The sequence below is a fragment of the Limulus polyphemus genome, unplaced genomic scaffold (assembly GCF_000517525.1).
Source record: "Limulus polyphemus unplaced genomic scaffold, Limulus_polyphemus-2.1.2 Scaffold1809, whole genome shotgun sequence".
NCBI lineage: Eukaryota > Metazoa > Arthropoda > Merostomata > Xiphosura > Limulidae > Limulus > Limulus polyphemus.
Window position 1 is genome coordinate 132671 of NW_013667419.1, and position 19718 is coordinate 152388.

At 33.8% G+C, this 19718-nt stretch overlaps 1 protein-coding gene across 4 annotated transcripts in view; it reads right to left on the minus strand.

Annotated features, from left to right (window-relative positions):
* LOC106465002 (arf-GAP with coiled-coil, ANK repeat and PH domain-containing protein 2-like) overlaps positions 1-19718 on the minus strand; it is a 104307-nt gene that overhangs the window by 21014 nt on the left and 63575 nt on the right. For 3 of the 4 annotated variants that reach the window (XM_022392831.1, XM_022392830.1, XM_013925192.2), the window contains exons 16-19: positions 17425-17541; positions 13635-13799; positions 6027-6193; positions 1582-2112 (exon numbers count right to left, since the gene is read on the minus strand). In XM_022392831.1, the coding sequence (XP_022248539.1) occupies positions 1582-2112; positions 6027-6193; positions 13635-13799; positions 17425-17541 (980 nt within the window). The remainder of the gene's footprint in view (positions 1-1581; positions 2113-6026; positions 6194-13634; positions 13800-17424; positions 17542-19718) is intronic. The other variant, XM_013925193.2, reaches the window with a different exon arrangement.

The window sequence follows — 19718 nt, forward strand, 5'->3', positions numbered from 1 at the left end:
ACAAGGTTTTGTACCTGATGATGACAAAACCTTGTCGAAACGTTGTACATTTGCTGTTATATTAAAGTTTTTCTTCATTACCCATTCAAGCCTTCTCCAGCCATTAATGGTGGAAATGTCAGACAATATTTAAATGTTCTATAGCATCTCCTTTCTAGCAAGTTCATTTATTTACTAAAAAAATTATTATTGTTTTTCTTTTCATCCTGTGGCTATGATAACTACAGTCATTTGCCTCTGTGTTTATAACTGGTAAATATCTAGGATTCATTGAGTTAACAAGAGTAACAATCAGGCTATTCTTGAAAGCAGTAAATGTCTGTTTACATGCTACTGTGAAACTATTTTTTTCTGACATTCTATGAAAAGGATGAGGGTGTTACAACAACTTTACAATAACAAATGATAGTATAAGTACGAATCCTCTGATTGGACATATGCTTTCATTTGTAGCCAATGAAAGGCAGAGTTGGGCAAGCCTGTTAAAAACAACAGCAAAGAGTTCCAAGACTCATAGAATCTCCAAGAGTTAGAACCTCTAGAAACTCCCCAATACAGAAGAATCAAGAATTCAGTATGATCCCCCACCATGAATAGATAATTTAGCAACATCCAACAATGTAATGAAACAGTCTACTAAGTGTATGAACAATTTATTAGATGGAAAGGCAAGTCGTGAACTTTATAAGACAATCCAAACAAGCTACTTTGTGCAAAGTGAAGTTAGTATTTATATTCTTTTAAGAAAAAAAGCCTTGATACCAAGATGAATGTGTATATCTACATACCACACACACATTATATATATATATATATATATATATATGGAAGTATTGTCACAAATTTTTGATAGTATAAAAGAAGTTTGTTGCACATGGGCTAAAACAGCTTCACACTAGGAATCATTCAACAATGATTCCATAAGAAGCCATAATGAGTGCCAAAGAAAACTGCAAATGAGACTTTTAGCTAAAGGAAAAAAAAAAGATATGAAGAGTTAAAACAATCAGAATGTTAATAGCTCAAAATCTTTGTCACTATTTCACAACATATACTGATAGAACATTCAGGGTAAATTTCAAGTCTGAGTCATTGTTGAATGCTTGAATTTCTGCTCATAGAAACATATCTGTCTCGCATTTCACATCAGTTAATTATTCTTACTAATCTTGACTGATGTGGAAAATGGATTATTATTAGTTTTTACAAAAGATTTACTTTAGCATATTTTCAATACTATTTCTTTACTATTTTGTTTTGCTCATTCTTTACTAGATTGTATAAAGGATTTTATTTCTCAATGGGGCAAAGTATTTTATAAAAGTGTATTTTCCAGTATCTAAGAACATAGTAATATGATTTTTGCTCTCCCATCAAGTCTGGTTTTTCCACTAAATAAAAAACATTATAGTTATTATTTTACAAGTTGAAAAGGTCATGATCCATCTTATTTTTAAAATGGTTTAATTACTTTTTAAATGTACTAATTATTAGTATTTTTTACAATAACTGGCTATTCCTATTAAAACTGGCCACCAGAATTGTAAAAAGGATGGTTAATCACAAAGACGAATTCATTACCTGCAATATGTGGAACTTCTTGTTCTACTGCTGAACCAAATACCAAAACATCTCCATTAAAATATCCTAGTTCAAAAGAAGGGGACTCTTTCTCTGCACTTGCTATGTTGTCTCCAATTGTTTGCATCTCCTTGTTTAATTCTTCATTACTGTTAGCCTTATACTGATTTTCACTAACAGTGACTGATTGTTCTTCACTGTTGATTTTGTCTCCTTCGTTTTCTCCTACAGTGACTATCTGTTCTTCATCATCAGTGTTATTCTTGTTTTCACTATCAATAACTGACTGGCTATCATTGTTGGTTTTGCTTTCTTTACTTTGAATCCCAAATACTGACTGATTCTCACAGTTCAAAGGTTCAGATTCTCTTGAAACAACAGTAACCTCAGCAGCATGACTAGCACTAAGAGATTTCATTTGATCATGTGTTCTTGAAGATGATTCTGTTGAAGATTTTTGGCCTCCACTTGGTGCTGACAGACCTCCATTAGGTACAGATAGATACTGACTTGAAGATTTTGAGTGATCTGCTGAAACATATTAAACTGTGATATAAGTTCTAATTGAATTTCACAACTACAAAATTGGTAGTCTATAAACAACAGTTAAAAATACTGATAAAATGTTATCTAAATATTCATCACTAAAACACAGGAAAGTAACCAGAAGACAATATATCCATTATTAAAACACAGGTCAGTAATTGGAAGACAAATTCTTAACATGAGAACGAACATAAAAAGGGATAAAAAAGTGTACTTAATAAATTATTTACATAAAAATATTAATGAAGACTAATAAAAGATATGTAACTGAAGGAGTGAGAATAAAATAAAATATTAAAAATCTTGGAATTGAAGTGGCATTCTTGCCACACATTAATACATTTAATATTAATGGTTAGCTTCACATGAGATCTATCAATAGTTGTTTCTTTCAGTAGTATAAATTTAGTATTCAGTACATGTTCAGGCGGTTAGTTTAATGTACTGGGCTGACACAACATTAAGAGCCACTACCTACGTACAGTACTTTGTGGTTTGTTTAGCATTATAAACCACTACCATTTCAAGGATCAAAGACATAGTTGTAGGGAGAAGGTCAAGTGGTGTGGACAAACTCCTTCCTCACCATGACATTGTTCCCTGCTCTGCCGTAGTGCCATATGTTTTTGAATAGTTGTAGTAAAGAATGTTGTGAAACCCATATTTACCACATTATTTGCACCTGCTCTACAGTACAGTTGGTGATGCTGGCTCTATGATGGAACTAAAGTGGCATCAAATTCAGAATCTTTTCACTGAGAGGATCGTTTTGGTTGGTGTTGCTCATGCTTATTGATCCATTTTACTACTGTATTTACTTCTGTTCCAGGTGGTGGGACTCAGACATTGTTAAAAGTTATTTAACATTTAAAATATCAGATACAAAAATAACTTCTATGGTATTCAATCATCCACATGACTCATATTGCTTTGAAATGAACAATCACAGAATTCTTGGTGGCAGTAGATAGTGTGGATGCTTGCTTTTGTTTTAATAACTACCAACAGTTTAAAATTTAAGCCTATATTACCTGTTGGAAAACTTAGATGTTCACTTAGAAGTGATAAATGTGACATTTTATTAATGCAATTATAGTTGTCAGTATCTTTATTTTGATATGTCCCCTAGTTCATCTGTTCCCCCACTTTCAACTGAATACATTCTAACTCAGATGAGATTTACCGTTCAGTAACATACTAAGTGTAACAAACTGTAAGCCACTACTTGAGCCAGCTAATTATATTCAGAAATCTGTTGCTACACGAATCCATATTTCACAAAAAGATGAAACAACGTAAATAGGCACTGAAGGTAAATATTGTATAATGTTTTCGAACATTATTAATTTTCTACAAACAAAATAGCTAAAGTACTTTATTTTGGACCTTACAAAACAATAATGAGAAACTACAATTGACTTCAATACATTCTACTCATTTTGTCTATTATTCACATTTCAATATGCCATATACATAACTCAGTCTCATCAGCTATATCTTCTTACTAAAAAACTCAGTTGTATTTAGGCAATAAGTTTGACTGAAAAATGTAAGGTAAAACAAAAGTAATGGCAACCACTGCATCCTAAATTTTATCATTTATTATCATCTTTAAGCATGTTTAACATTCACAAACACACAAACTACCAAAGATACTCAGCATTGCCAAACTTAAAATGTAATGCAATAAATTGGGGGTATGAACCAATCCTTTTCACTATTTTGAATGTAGCAAATGAACAGTTCATCCAATACAAAGGTACCCAAGATATGTGCATCACTTTTGTTTAGCACAAGCTAACAAGCTCCATGCTTATTTGAATCTCCATTTGTGGGATTAAGGTAATAAAATAGAAATGGCTGTCAGTTATAAGGGTCTTACTTTTGCTGGTACTTAAAAAAAAAAACACACCAGGCAACATTACATAATGACCCACCTTATGTTTTGTGCCCTGGTGTTCGATGTTTGTTTTGTACCTGTGTTTTTTCTTTTTTTCTTTTTATAGAATGAACTTTAATTGTATTTCATCTAAGGTTTGGATATGCTGTGTAAAATTCATGCTATCTTTCCTTTTGATGTAATCTGTTTTATAAAAAATATTTTGTAGCTTGTTTAAATAAATAAATATACAGAAACATACATTATGTATTCTACAGCAGTCAATGACCAGCAGTAAAATGTAACTGTTTATAATACATTCTTGTTACTTTTGAGAATGTAACTGTTCTGGTGGTTAGTTTAATGCTACATATATACAGAGCCACCATCTAGTTTGTATTGCAAGTTTACATCACATACTTTCAGTATATATTCTGGTGGATAATTTAATACTAACATTGTCAGTTTAATTACTACAGTTACTTTGTATCTAATCTTAATGTTCTAAACTACAACAAAATTGAGAAAGTACTTGAATTCTGCATGTATAGCACATACTCAATTATTATGGAATTCTCACAAATTCTAAACACTGGGATAGGAATGGACTTGTACATTACTACATCTAAATTTCATTTATATTAAAATTAATTATCATATATAATTGCAATTCAAGCAAGTTTAGACTAAGTAAAACAACTTCAAATTTAAACAATATATATATACACACACACACACACATACATACATACATACACAAACAAACACAGTGCAAAATACTTGTTTCGTTGCAGCCCTGTAGTTTATAGTCAACACAATAAAACTAAATATACCAGTGTGCTAGATATAATAATGAAATCATTCAAACTCAGATTCGTTAAAGAATTAGCAACAGCATGTAATCTCAAAATGAAAACTGAAATTTTCAACAAACTAGCTCTCATCAATCTGATGTAGTTTGTAATAGTGCTGTCTCATATGGCTAATACTTTCTGTTTATACTCACTCTTATATGCTTTCGTTATGAAAGACCACTAAAAGTTGTCAAATTATATCTAACATTCAGAAAATTACACATTTTTAAAGAAAGAGTTTCAATATAGGTATATGTGAGTGTGCAACTAACAACACTGGAAGATATAAAACAAAAAACGATTGTCTTGCACTGATAATTTGAAAATGAGCTTAAATAACTATAATTATAACAATGAAGAAAACCCAACTAAAATCACCCACAGTTACCAAGTGTCCTATATCTTCAGTTGTAAATTACTGTATTTTTCGGTGCATAAGACACACTTTTTTTACACCAAAATTTGATGTCAAAATCTGCTTGCATCCTATACACCGAAGGTATGAATAATATATATGTATATATACGATATACACAAGCCATGTGTAAATATATTTAAATAGGCATGCACAGTTTAGTTCATTTGAATGCGTTATTTATAACAATAGTAGTTTTTTTTCTTTTAAAAGATTTTGTAGGTTTTGAACCAAACTAAATAACAGTAAACCTTTTTTTTGATTTACGGTATTTTCTTATTTTGAGCTCTTTTGTGTTTAGAACAATATACACTAATTTTTAAAGTATCAAATTGAATTTTTGTTCAATAAAAATCTTTCAAATGCGACTGTAGCTTTTTTTTCCCCAAAATTTTGTCTTCAAAATAAGGGTGCGTCTTATATTCCTGAAAAATACGGTAACTGAGAATACAAAGCATTGTATATTTAATCAACTTAAGACCCCAATAACAAGACTTTACTGAGCATTTTTGAATACTTCACACAAATACATAGGGTGACTAAGGGCTGGCTATATTAGGAACAATATTATCTACACATGACAGGGAGTATCTAAAAGTGTTCCTTAAGGCTTGTATTGCACTTTCAAGTACCTCTATTTTACAACACTGAACATAAAATATCTCATTTACATTTCACAATTCTAGATATTGTCAAAATAGGCTTTTAGTTCCTAATGATTTCAATAATCTTTATGATTCTTTGCTCTTACCTTGAATAACTTGAAAGGCCCGCTGTCTTCTGTTTCTCTTACATACACTCCATCTTCTTGGCATTCCTTGTATATGTTCTTCATTACTTGTAGGTATGGAACCAAGTAAACTCGGAACAAAAGCTTTCTTCACATATTTTGCTTTGATCCAAGTTTCTCTTATGTTTCTAAACACAGCAACAGTTATCCTTAGAATTCACTCACCATAAGAATAATTATCACTAAAATTAGTAAAAAGTTTGTTTTATGTTAATAAACACATTTTTTTCAAGAAAGAGTTACCAAACCATTGTGAAAACCTAAATCCAAAACTTAAGTTAAATACAACATTTTTCAAAGTTGTTTCATTTTTTAGACTAATGTTTAGTAGTAGAATGAATTATGGATAACTGATAATTCTGAAGCTTAACATTGCTACAATAAGTATGGGTTAAGTCAGGCATCAGTTCTCACGTGTTCTTTCTTTAACATATTTTCACACGTAGATTCATCCACTTAATGTTATGACTTCAGATAATATTTGTTATGCATGAAATGTCACTCAGTCCTTAAAAATTTTGCTTATCTTGTGTGTGTGAGGATAATTGCAGGATTGCAAAATTAAAAAATTAGTTGCATGCTGAAAAAATTCATAACTCAGAGTATTTAAAATATGAGCAAAATTAATACTACAATACCATTCAAAAACTACCATTATAGCATTAAAAATAATTTAAAACTAGCCTTTTTAAAAAAATAAATTATAAACTAGAATCTCTATTATCCATGACTACGTACTTCATTATGATTTCAATTTGACAACAATGACTTATCTGTATCTCTGTTGCAAAATGTTAAATCTCTTGCAGTTAAATGTTTGTGAATTCACATGCTTCTAATTCATTACAGTTACAAATACTTAATTGTTGAAAAGTATCTGTATGGACTTGCTTGTTTAAACACATAGCCTGCTTATGCTACACTCTAATTAGATGCAAAATACATAAACAGCATTTCTTTCTCATAGAAATTTGAAAGCATCATCTTGTACTATTTGATACAATCATCTGCTTTAATCTCTTTAAAACTGTACTTTACTTAAAAGTAATGAGCTCTATGTTTTTGTAGTCTTTGCTAAATTTAAGAACTTATATATAAATTGGCTAACAGGCAAAACAAATGTTCAGTTTCAATGAAGTTGTAAGGTGGGTTGAAAATGGAGAGTTCCGTTTCTTTGTAGGAAGAATAACAAAGTTCTGTGAGTGTGCAGTAAAGCAATGGGTCAGTGATATCAATTCTCCGTGAGTGTGCAGTAAAGCAATGGGTTAGTGATATCAATCCTCCGTGAGTGTGCAGTAAAGCAATGGGTCAGTGATATCAATCCTCCGTGAGTGTGCAGTAAAGCAACGGGTCAGTGATATCAATCCTCCGTGAGTGTGCAGTAAAGCAACGGGTCAGTGATATCAATCCTCCGTGAGTGTGCAGTAAAGCAACGGGTCAGTGATATAAATCCTCCAAAAATTTATCATATCAAGATAAATCTCTGATACTTAAAATTATTTATGTTTTTCAGAATATTTTATATAAATGTTAGCCCAAAATAGCAACTTACATAATTACAGAATCTTCTTTAAATATAGTTACCTGTCAGTGTTTTATCACCATACTGAACTATTTATTAGATCATAATGCAATAGATATATCAGTAAACAAAAATGTCTCCCCCAACTATGGGGTTGTGTTACTAATTATGTTAATGACTGCTATCTGATATAATGAAAGGAAATAAACTTATGTAGTTTAGTTGTATGAGTAATCTAAAAAACACAAAACACATTTACTCTTTATTAAAAACAGTTGTTTTAAACAGCAGACACTTTTTAATAATTAGGGTAGCATAAATGTTTTTAAGGCAATTATATATGTGTGTGTGTGTGCATGTAAAAAGTACTAAATAAACAATAGAACTAAGCATTTCAGATGAGTTTATTATAATAATCTGGAAACAACTGGTTACTTGGTCATTAGAACTAAACCAAAACTTAAACCACCAATTTTTGAAATATTTTGGCCTAAAATGGGGAAAAATCTCAAAAAATGCTAATATAATGGATAAAATTCAGATAATTTTTTTTACAGGTCAAACCTATATGCTTGTTTTTCTAACAGTATTCCAGTAAGCTTTGGTATAAAGCCTTAAACATACTATGTTTACTCTATAATTTAGTATCAACTGTATAGATTTTTCCCAGTTATTGATATTTTCCATATTCTACAAAACAGATTCTGAAGTCTCTTATGTGAAGAGAAAAGACTATGTACACAGAATACATGGTATACAACAAAGACATCATAAATATCTTTAATGATCTGGTGCTTAGACTCCTGAAAATGGAAGGTATTCATTCCAATTTTGGATAGGCAATTAATACATTTAAGGACAAAGGTTATCTATACAATGGTAAAAAATGATCGGGATTTATGATTTCAATAACTAAACTTTTTATGATATGCTGCTGCTAGTGGTGAAATTTAAATTAGTGAAAGTTATAATTTTCCTATACTGAAAATTTATTTCCTACAGGTACTTGTCTCATTTCACAAAATTAGCTATTATTCAGTGCTGCCTTCTATATGCAAACTTTTCTTTATGCATGCCACAAACCTTCTGCTCTCCCCTATTGGAATTAAAAAATTCCAATGTGTCTCTCATGCAAATCATCATGCATCACTTCACCACCAATTGGAGCATGACATACTCACGTGATGCATGTAACTCCCTCTATACTCCTCTACCAAAATATCACTTTGAAGTTTGGCAGAAGACTTAAGCACCAGAGGAAGGCGTGAGAAGTGTTAGAAGAGGTAAGTACCTATCTGAAATACATTTTTAGTATAGGAAAATTATAACTTCTGATACCTCGGCTCACAAAATTAGCTGGAATCCCACATTGATTAGGAGGAGGGACTGGTGTGAGGGAAAGGGAATGATAGAAGTACCCCCTGAAAGCTTTGAAATGAGTTAGATCTGAAGATTAGATAAGGAGAACTGCACCACTTTTGAAAAAGGTATACTCTTCACCCCTCTGTGAAATGTTGAGAAGATAAGAGAAGAAAAGGAGAGGAGCACTTAAAAGTGGGAGAGAACTGTGTCAGGATCATAATCCTAACCATATAAAATAAATATAACTCAATCCCCTGAATAGAAAAGTGGATAAAACAATGGATGTGCCCTCAGGTTTAGAGTGGTTAGGGTGCAACAGACTGTAATCGGTGAGTCAACTACATCCAAAACTTATGCTGCTGGGAACCAGCATCCATGCGGGGGTAGGATGAGAATCATAACATCTTCATCTCAAACACAAGAGAATGGGGAATTGAGAATCACACCGTCTCCCAGGTATGACACAAGTATTAGAACTAAGCTATTGATCCAAGGACCTGACAACTGGGATCAATAGGATGTCTATTGCATGCAATCAACTCTTCCAACTGGGAAACTTACTGGAACCATCCAAAAGGCAATAACATCCCGTATTAAGATAGGACAAGGGAGAACCAAAGGACAGAACTGTTTGTAATTAAGCACAAAGCTACACAAGGGCTATCTGTGCTCTGCCCACCACGGGTATCGAAAACCAGATTCTAGTAAGTCTGCAGACATACCGCTGTACCACTGGGGGGCGGGACAGAACTGTAACAATCCTCTGTGACCCACAACACAGACGAAGGAAAATTGAGGGAGGAAGATAGACAACCCAAAACATGTGTGAGGACTTATGTTGATTGGTTCTACTCTAAATCCAAAACCTGGCTGCAGGGTATCGACATCTGCACAGTGGTAAAATGAGGGTTCGGAATTGAAGGAGTGAACTGCATTTTGACCTATCACTCCTTTGTAATTGTATATCGTAAAGATGAGGACATTAGGTCATCTATACTGAAGAACACCACTGCTCTACTCTGCACTGAATGGTTATAGCCATCTTTGTGTGGAATCCATTCAAGAGGTTACCTCCACAGTCGACCACCCCAGCAGCTTGGAACTGGAAAGTGGTAAGGACTCCCCCACACTCCACTAGAAGAAAGGAGGGTGAAAAGGCAGTGAAGAGTTTGGAGGAACGTCATCACTTGTGACAGTGCAATGAGTGACCATGAAATCTATTTTGAATAGCAGACCATACCGAGCTATTCACTACAGACATGGCATGGATTCCCTTCTGCTTTACCTATGCAGTTCATGGGTGGTACGGTCTGGGACAGACAAAATATTGCAATGAGCAATCTTGTGGAACAGTCCATCTCAACAATGGCCATTGTAAACCTATGGAATATAAAGCGTGAGTCAACATGACTGTACAATGCGGATTTCAAGTTAAAGAATACCTGGTCAGGCACCACTCATCACAGAGTGGGATCCATATAATGAGGGATGAAGAAAAAGGCCCCTGAAAAGAAAGTATGAATAGAAACTTACCAGTCAGAATTGCACTGAAGTCTTAAGAACAGCCACAGGTGGAAAGCGAAAACTCGATAAAGAAGAAACCATGATATGATGTAGATAATGGAAGATGAACGTATTAGGTGTGGTCTACATGCCTGACTGTAGAATTTCCTCCAATGGACAATGAAGACGAGAAGCTAGGGAAAAGGAGAGATGTCAAATCTGATGAGAAGACACCCAGAAGAGATTCTAAAAGTAAGAAGGCAGGGAGGAATAAGTCTTTTGGTTCAAAAGTTGGACTCAATTAGTAAGGCTTGAAAGTGAAAGATCACAAAGGAAGGAAGACAGGGGATAAAGAGTCAGTAACAGGTACTACAGAAGGAAGCCAGACAGACAATATAACAATGAAGTGCCCTGATCAGACACAGAAGCCTCTCTGGATCTGGTTGAGGATAAAGATGAGAAATGGAATGAATGGAAATAGGTGAAAGGGAGGAGCCACCCTCCTGAGTCACAGAGGTCTTTGGGAGGAAGGAATGATCTGGATAATGGAGAAGACAGGTAGGATGATAAGGTGTATTGAAAAGTCAAAGGCAAATAAATCTGACTATCAATGTCCCACAGGCTAAGAGGAGAAGGAAATAGATTTGAAGGGAAAGGTGAAAAATGGAACACAAGGAAAGTAGTTCAAACAGAGGTAAAGTTTGGGAATGGAGTACCACATTAACATCCCAATCCTGAAGGGTAGGTCACTTGGGAGGGCGATGCAACTGGAAGGAATGCAGGAGCATGGCAAGGACAGGTAAAGTAAAAATGCTACGGTATCAAGAAAAACAAAAGATATGGGATAAAGCCACCTGATAACCCAAAAGCAACAAGACTGAGAACTCCCAGTCAAAAACCAAGTGAGAAAATCCACCACCCGAGCCAGAGTAGGTGGTCAGCAGGAAATCCTGGAGTTGTATCCCAATTGCGGAACACCATCCACTTGCGCTGATACACCTCCATGGAAGAAGTATGTATGGAACCAAAACTCCTTGCCAAAAACTGGAGAAAAGCCATGCAAGAAGAAGTAGGACGTGAAGGTCGGAATGAAAGACCTGCAATTGAGGTTGACGAAGAAGGTAGGAAGAGTAGTAGGTGCTGTAACTACAGAAACCATGGATGAGCTGGCCAATAAGGAACAATCAGAAGGAGTGGAATGGATGAGAGAGATCATTTGCTGAATTAGTCAGTTAGAAGGATAAACATAAAGACATAAGTGGGATCAATATTGGCTGGACGCATCAACTGCCAGAGCCTGAGGAACTGGTGACCAAAAGAGAGGTAATTTGTGAATTAAGGTTCATAGGAAATGCATCCATGTGGGGAGAACCCCACCAAGAGCAAAGCTAACTGAAAACAAAGGGATCTAAGGACTAATCTGTTGGATACATCCAGTCAGAGCAGAAAAGACGATCCACAAGAAGAGTGATAGCTCCCAGCACAACACACAATGAGATGAATGTTTTGCATGTGGGCCCAGTATTAGAGATTCCACAGCCAAAAACATATATCTCTTGACCGAGCGCTCCTTTGGTGTTTTGAATGTGCCAGAAGAAGCCAGTCATTTAGGTAATATAGAAACTCAACCCCAGAGCATGAAGATGCCGAAAGGTACTTGGACTACCCAACAGAACACTTAACAGACTGAAGGAAACCTAAATGGTAGTGCACGAGATTGATAAACCACCCTGAGATGGACAAACTGAAGATAAGGACTGGACCGAGGTGATATAGTTATAATGAGATAAACCTTTCAAGATCCATTTTGGTTATCCATAAACCCAGAGAAAATGCCTACCTCCTGGTAAGAAAAGACTCCATGGTAAACTGGGGCAGGTGAACAAAGTCGGGAATAGAAACCTGTTGAAGAATGTAGAACAGGTTCGATGACTGGTGAGATAGCAATTCTCAAACCACTTCCGACAAACACTTACTGGCCATGGGATTCCGAGAAGGAGGGAAGGAAATGGGGAAAGGAGATATGCAAGGTGGAGAAAGGAAGAGGATCATGAATCCTTCTGACAAAACCTGAAGAACTCATTGATCCTTCACGAAGGAACCCCAGGGATAAGAAATCGGCAAGCAGAGCTCCTATCGGAGCAGAACCCACTGGGTAGTCTCCAGTACTTTTGCCAACTTGAAGTGCTGTCATATAAAAAAAAAAAACAAATGAGAAGAGTCACCCCCAAGAAGAAGGGACAGGTAAGGTTGGGAAGGATGGGAAATGGTAATAGGAGGCATATGGGGCTCTGATTGAGACAAATGTGCAACAATATTAGTAAGGGTAGATTGTTGTTGGACTGATGCCACCTGTGACTCTAACTGTTTCTGGTAGCATGTGAAAAAAGCATCATTGCAGAAATGGGGCCAAACATAAATCCTGGAACTAAGTAGATGTTAGACAGACCCAAGCCAAATCCACATCATGACCTAAAAGGTCCCAACAAAAGAGCCAAAGACAGCAAACGAGCTAGTGTGGAAGAAAGAAGAGAAAGGATATCCCCAGAAACCCCCTCTGTAAAAAAGTTGTAAGGGTAAGACACAGGCGAGAATTCTTTAAATTATAATTTTTTGCATACTGGCCATTTAACTTCAGAGTACTGAAAATACACACCAAAGAATTTAGAAAAAATCACTACAAAAATATTCTTCGGGTGACATTATTTAGCAGTACAAAGCATGATAGAAAGTTCTGTTAGACATTATAAAATACTATTTTCTTCCTACTGTATGTAGCTGCAATGGGATATATTATGTCTACTATTTTAACTTTAGTTCTTAAAAAATGGGAAGATCCAAGGTGAGTTACTGGTTAACAGCTTCAATTTTAGTATTATTGCTGTCAATTTAATATATCACGAAATCTCAATCAGGACTTCTAATAAAGTATTGGTGTTTCAAATGTTACTTCTGCCATTCAGATGCCTGTGTTCTAGAAATTGATAGACACAATATTGCACAACTCAGTACGTAGATGAATTTGACATGTGTAAGGTATGGGTGATGGTTTTTATACTGTGGTCTTCTGTATGGTCAAACTGGTCTTAACACCAAGTTTAAAAACAATGTCCACCAGTTTCTTGCAGTCATCTGAACAACAGCAGTGACTTCTGTAACACCTGTTATATCTCTTTCCTTACCGAGAACAATCAGATGTAGCACGTACTGCAATTTTTTCATCAACATTTGCCTCATAAATACCATTAACAACAACATTCCCCAGTTCTGCCATCACTTTCAGCAACTCTGGTTCCCAGGCATCCAAAGTAAGTGACCTAACCTTTGACACATGTACACCCAAGCTCCTGAATAAATATATAAAATATGTAAAATATCAAGTTTTGTATGTACAATATGATATTTTTAAAATTAAACAATGTGTTAAGAACAATATAATTCTAAACACTAGCATATTATGACATTTTGAAAAGTTTTAAAACTAAACCAGTTGTTACACATAGACAATATTTGAGAACATAATAGAACCATCAGTTATGAACAAATCGACACCTTCTAAGTACTTATAAAAATGTTAAGTAGTCTTAAAACTTTTGAAAAACAAATGAGTCATTTATGCATACAACCTGATATTTTCTGAAGACTAAATCACATATTATGTATAACCTGAAAACCTCTGAAGAATAAACCTATTGCTAGACAAATTTTTAACAACCCTAATTACAATCAAAACAAACATATGTTATGTACAACTTTTTAAAATCAGATTAGTTGATATATATAAACCCTAAAACTTCCAAACATCAAAAAACAAATCATATGCAATTGATAACTTTAAAGACTAAACCAGTAGTCATTCTAAGATCTCATGAGTCAAGGCAAAGAATAATATGTACCTATATGTCAACCACACTACATCTGTCAAATCTAGTGCTAACAAGACCTTTCACTCATACCAGTCTTCATCAGGGCTGGTTGGGATAAGACAGAAATAATGGTGGTCTAGGCACTATTTATATCATCAATTTCAACTATTTTGGTGTGAATTGTAATTATTATAAATTTTTATTATTTAATTACTTTTACAAATCAGAATTAAGGTACATATTAATAACACAATATTATTTATTTAAATACCAATTACTTATTATTAATATTTCACTTGAATGCATTTTATTATCATTCAGAAGAAATAACAGACCATCAAGTTAGTCTTCAATATTCAACCTGATTACTTAGAGGATTAAACTAACCACTAGCTACCACTGAACAACATAATAAAAACAAAACTACAAGCTTTTAACTAGAATCTAACAACTTCTAAGGACTTTAGCTGTATTCTAGAAATTACAAAAAGACAAAATTATCTTGGAAAGATCATCTATCTGTTTTAAAATTGATTAGCAAATGATATAAAAAATCAATTAGAACAGCAAAGATACATCTGTTTCATGGGAAGTTGTCAGTGAAATTATTCAGATATTTTTGTAACAGTTAACCCTATGGACATGAGCTCTTGTATTTTACATGACTTTGTAACAACCATGAAAGTATATAACTCTAAAAGTACTTATTATATCTTCACAAAATGTGGCAAAGTGTTAGTAAACATTACAAGACTTTTGTACACAAGAAATCAGATTTTCTAATTAAGTATTCTTAATATAAACTTATCTGTGCATATATGAAGTTAGAGTGTTGACTGGTCCAAGTAGAAGGTGATTTTCTTGTTAACATGAAAAATACTTTTCTTCATCTGAAACTTTTCAAATTTCATTTGCATAACATCTTATACTTCCTTAACAAATATTAAACATTTTTTTCCAGTAAAACTTCTTTCTTTATCTGTTATTTTTCCTATCCTAACTTTACATGGACTTGGTCAATTTGACCAACATTGTAAACCCTTCAAAATATGAAAAATAAATCTAAATTACCTTATTGTTTTTTCTAAAAATATTGCAGATTGTAACAGAAAACTAAAATTTTGAATCCTAAATAACTTAAGGCTTGTCAGTATCTACGTCTTTTTCAATATTATTGTCCTTTGAACCATGTCTAACCAATAATCCTTGCAATATAAGCTGTAAATTAATCAGCAATTGCGTAGCTCAAGTTACTATAATGAATGATGTAATGCATGAGCTTCATATTGAGCATGGAGAAATTTTTGTTTTATTTTCATTATCCTACCTAATCTAACCCAATAAGTTCCTAATTTTTACATTTTAGTTACTTTTATAAAAATAAATAAAAGATATTCATAAAAAACAAGAAATTTAGTACTTACATTATACCTCACTTTTTTGCTGTTGGCCCACTGATGAAATTAATTACTACTTTTTTCGTAATGACGGTACTAGTACATTAAATAATTTTTATTGAATTGGAGAATGCATATAAGAACACAGAAGAATGACATGCACAAAACAAACAATGTCCTATAAATATTATAATTTCACTGGCTTTATAACTAAAGCACAAGTGCCTTAAAAGAATGCTCTTAGCTACTTAATCTGAGATAAATAAAAGAAATTTTCAACCTGTAGGCCAAGTAACTCTGTACTGAGAACAACCTAGCATTATGCATCATTCACTAAATTAAAACTTTTAAAATTTGTTATACATGATGTAATAGAAAACATCAGAGAGAATTATTGGCAATATATGAAAGAGAGGATGTGACAGGTGGGCACGGCAAGCGAGTCTGTCTTTCTAGTTTGTCTCCATAAACAAAGAAGATTGAAGGCTATAAAAATTAGGCTTTGCCTTATAAATATCTATATATTATAATAAGTAATTTACATCAGAGAGGAGTGATAAAAAAAGAGAGGATGGGGAAGATGTAGCTGACAAATGTCACAGTTCTCATACAAGAGGAGATGGAGAATTTATTTAAATAAGTCCTTTTAAAATTAAGAAATTCAAACCAGCATAATACTAAGATTTGATTTATTAACTATGTTTTGATAGAAAGTTTATATGCATACACTGATAGTAAAGTAACATAATTAAGTTTGAATGCAACTCTGTATTATGACATGTGAACTACACATAGCATGAGGGTTAACTAGTTTAGTACAATTAAAAATTAGTTTAATCCATAATAAAATTTTAGGCACAGCTTGCAAGACAATCAATTTATAATGCAGTTGAATTCTCTAATTTCCAAACACACATAGAGGGAGTCACATGCATCAGGAGGATACCTTTCAGGGGATTACAGGATTTTACCACTGCAGGAGTGAAGTACTTCGCTCACTTGTTTGGCTGTCTGTCTGAAACTCATGGTTAAAATAATAATTTCTATGTAAATGCAGTCAAAAAGCATGAAAACTGTTTGGTGACCCAGAAATATAATTCAAAAGTACAGGGTGTCCATAAAGTATTTTTACAATTTAAAAAATTTATTACAAAGGCAATGGATAAGATATCTTTATCAGACTTGTTCTATTGTACTCAGTGGTTTTCAAAGTTTTTTTTACCTCATTTAATACACCTCCCTATGGGCAACATTAGTCGCACGAAGCACATCAAGATGGTACTCGATTTCTTGCCATGTTCGCTGTAGCATAGCCTCATCAATGGTTTATCAGACTTGTTCTATTGTACTCAGTGGTTTTCAAAGTTTTTTTTACCTCATTTAATACACCTCCCTATGGGCACCATTAGTCGCACGAAGCACATCAAGATGGTACTCGATTTCTTGCCATGTTCGCTGTAGCATAGCCTCATCAATGGTTGCAATCGCATCTGTTATCTTTTGCTTTAGTTCAATAATGTCTATGGGGCTACGTTAATGATATTGTATATCGAACAAAGATACGGGACACATCATGGTAAACATCCATGAAAACTTGTAAATAGTACAGCAAATAACCGAACTTAACATAAAAAAGTTAGACACCATGACTTCATTTTAACAGCAGTCACTCATCTCATAAATAATACAAGAAAGTCATGTCAACTAACCTGTGTATACCAGAACACTCAATACACAAGGTAATACCAAGGTTAATACTAGCCCAGCGTGGCTCTGGAGATCTACAGTCACAGCACCAGTCATTTCCAGGAATAGAAAGAATTTGGCTGAAAGTAAAAATAAAATAAAATTAAGGAACGAGATTTTTAATAATATCTTTTTATAGTAAATAGTTAAAGTAAGTGTTTAATAAAAGAATGAGAGAATCCTTAGTACAGGGTTTGTAAACTGCTATAACTATGACCTAAAAAAACAAGTTTACACAAAAGCATACTGAATTTTCATTCTTGATATATTTAACTAACCATGAATGAGTCTTATCTTAGGTAATTTCATGATCAGCATAACCAATTAACTTTCAAAGTGAAACATTATATTTATCATTCCTTACATCTCTGAAACTCACATAATTCAAAATGTCTTTAAAAACACTTATTGTTTTAAACATATTATTTCATTAGCGAGTGAATCAAAAGGTATATATTTTTAAGTTTGTTGAATTTTGTGCAAGGTTATTTGAAGGCTATCTACACTAGTTATCAGGGATGGAGCAAATACTGGAGATCAGTAATCGAATACAAATACTTCATATATTTATGAATATGAATACGAAAACTGATACATGAATACTTTGTCAGGTAATATGCAATAATGATAAAACAGCAAATGATAAGATTTCAATACATTTATTTTATGAAACAAACTTTTTAGAAACTGAAACAAAATTTGAGCAAATAATAACATTTCAATAGTTTTATTTTTCAAAATGCAATAACAGTTTTATAACAACAACAAAAAATTTTTAAAGGAGACTTATAGATATTATAACTGTCCATTGCTCTTTATGAACATCAGTCTCTCAAATGTCTTGTCAGTGAGGTGGCAGCAATCAGGTCTGAGGGTTTTGCCTCTAATGCTAAACAAGTGTTTAAGGGGGCAGAGAATGCTGGAACACTCAAGTAGCATTTCTCTAGTACAGATAGGGTAGGAAAGTTTTTTCATGAATCTCCTAATAGTCTAGATGGTTGCTTTCTTCAGAAATGCAAGGACCATTGAGGTAGATGTTGATCGCTGTATCCAATGCAGATGAGGTGGCTGGTTTCTTGGAGGCAGCAAAAAAACTAAAGAACTTATTTCTTTTGCAAGGGGGGGGATTTACAGTCCTCTTTTGGTCCTATGGTTTATTTGTTGAGGAGACTTTCTTGACTTTTTGCTGTAGGATCATTCAATTGGATTCATAGACCATAGGTCTAGTGAAACACCAGTCAAGTTTAAATCTGGGATCCAATGCCACAGTTAAGCAGAAGACACTTTGTTGCTCATAGTGAGTCAGCCAGGCATGAACAGATTTCTTCAGTGCAGAGACAAGATTGAAATGATATCTGGACTGCATGCTGTCAATCTCAGCCATCAGCCCATTAAGACATGCCACCACATAACTGGAGGTAATAATGTTCTGACCCTGGGTGAAATCTGTTGCCTCTTCAAAAGGCGTCAGTATTGTCACCAAATGTGCAACCACAGTTCGATCATGAAAAGTAAGTTTCGATGTACTGGAATCTAGATTATCCAAATTCTCCTGGGGAATCTTCATGACTGTTTGCATTTTCCAATCATGTATAAAATGACCAGTGACTGCAAGAGAGCTGTGCACTCGTCCCCTTCTCCAGATATCCACAGTGACATTGGTGTTAGATACAAGTTGCAGTAAAGATATGGACTTCATCAAACTTGCTCTCGATCAACACTATGGAACAGATGCTTGCAACTGGGAAGAAAATACCAAGAATCCATGGCTGCCATTAGATCTTGAAAATCTATTGACTTCACCACTGAGAATGGTTGCAGTGTACCGGCAATAAAATTGATGAGTTTGTTAGTGATTTGCTTCTGAAGAGTGTGTGTAGACTTATATTTAGTTGATTCAGTACAGTACGCTGTTATTGTAGGCTGCTGCATCTGGGCCAAAGTACCACAGCCAGATGATTATGCTAGAAAGACAAATATGTATCTCAGCTATATAGTTTGTAATAAAAAAGATGTAATAATAAATAAAATGATGAATATAGTTTATAATAAAAAACATTTCGTACTAAATAAATGAAAATAATAAACAATAGGGAATCCTCAACAGTCATGGCACTTGAAATTCTTTTTATGCAGGATTAGAGTAAATTAAACTATGAAGCCCCTTTCCCCTTTTTATTAGCTATATTTTTGTACACCAACAATACCAAGAATGGGATGCACGTGCACTCGATTCAATTCTATTACTCATAAGGAT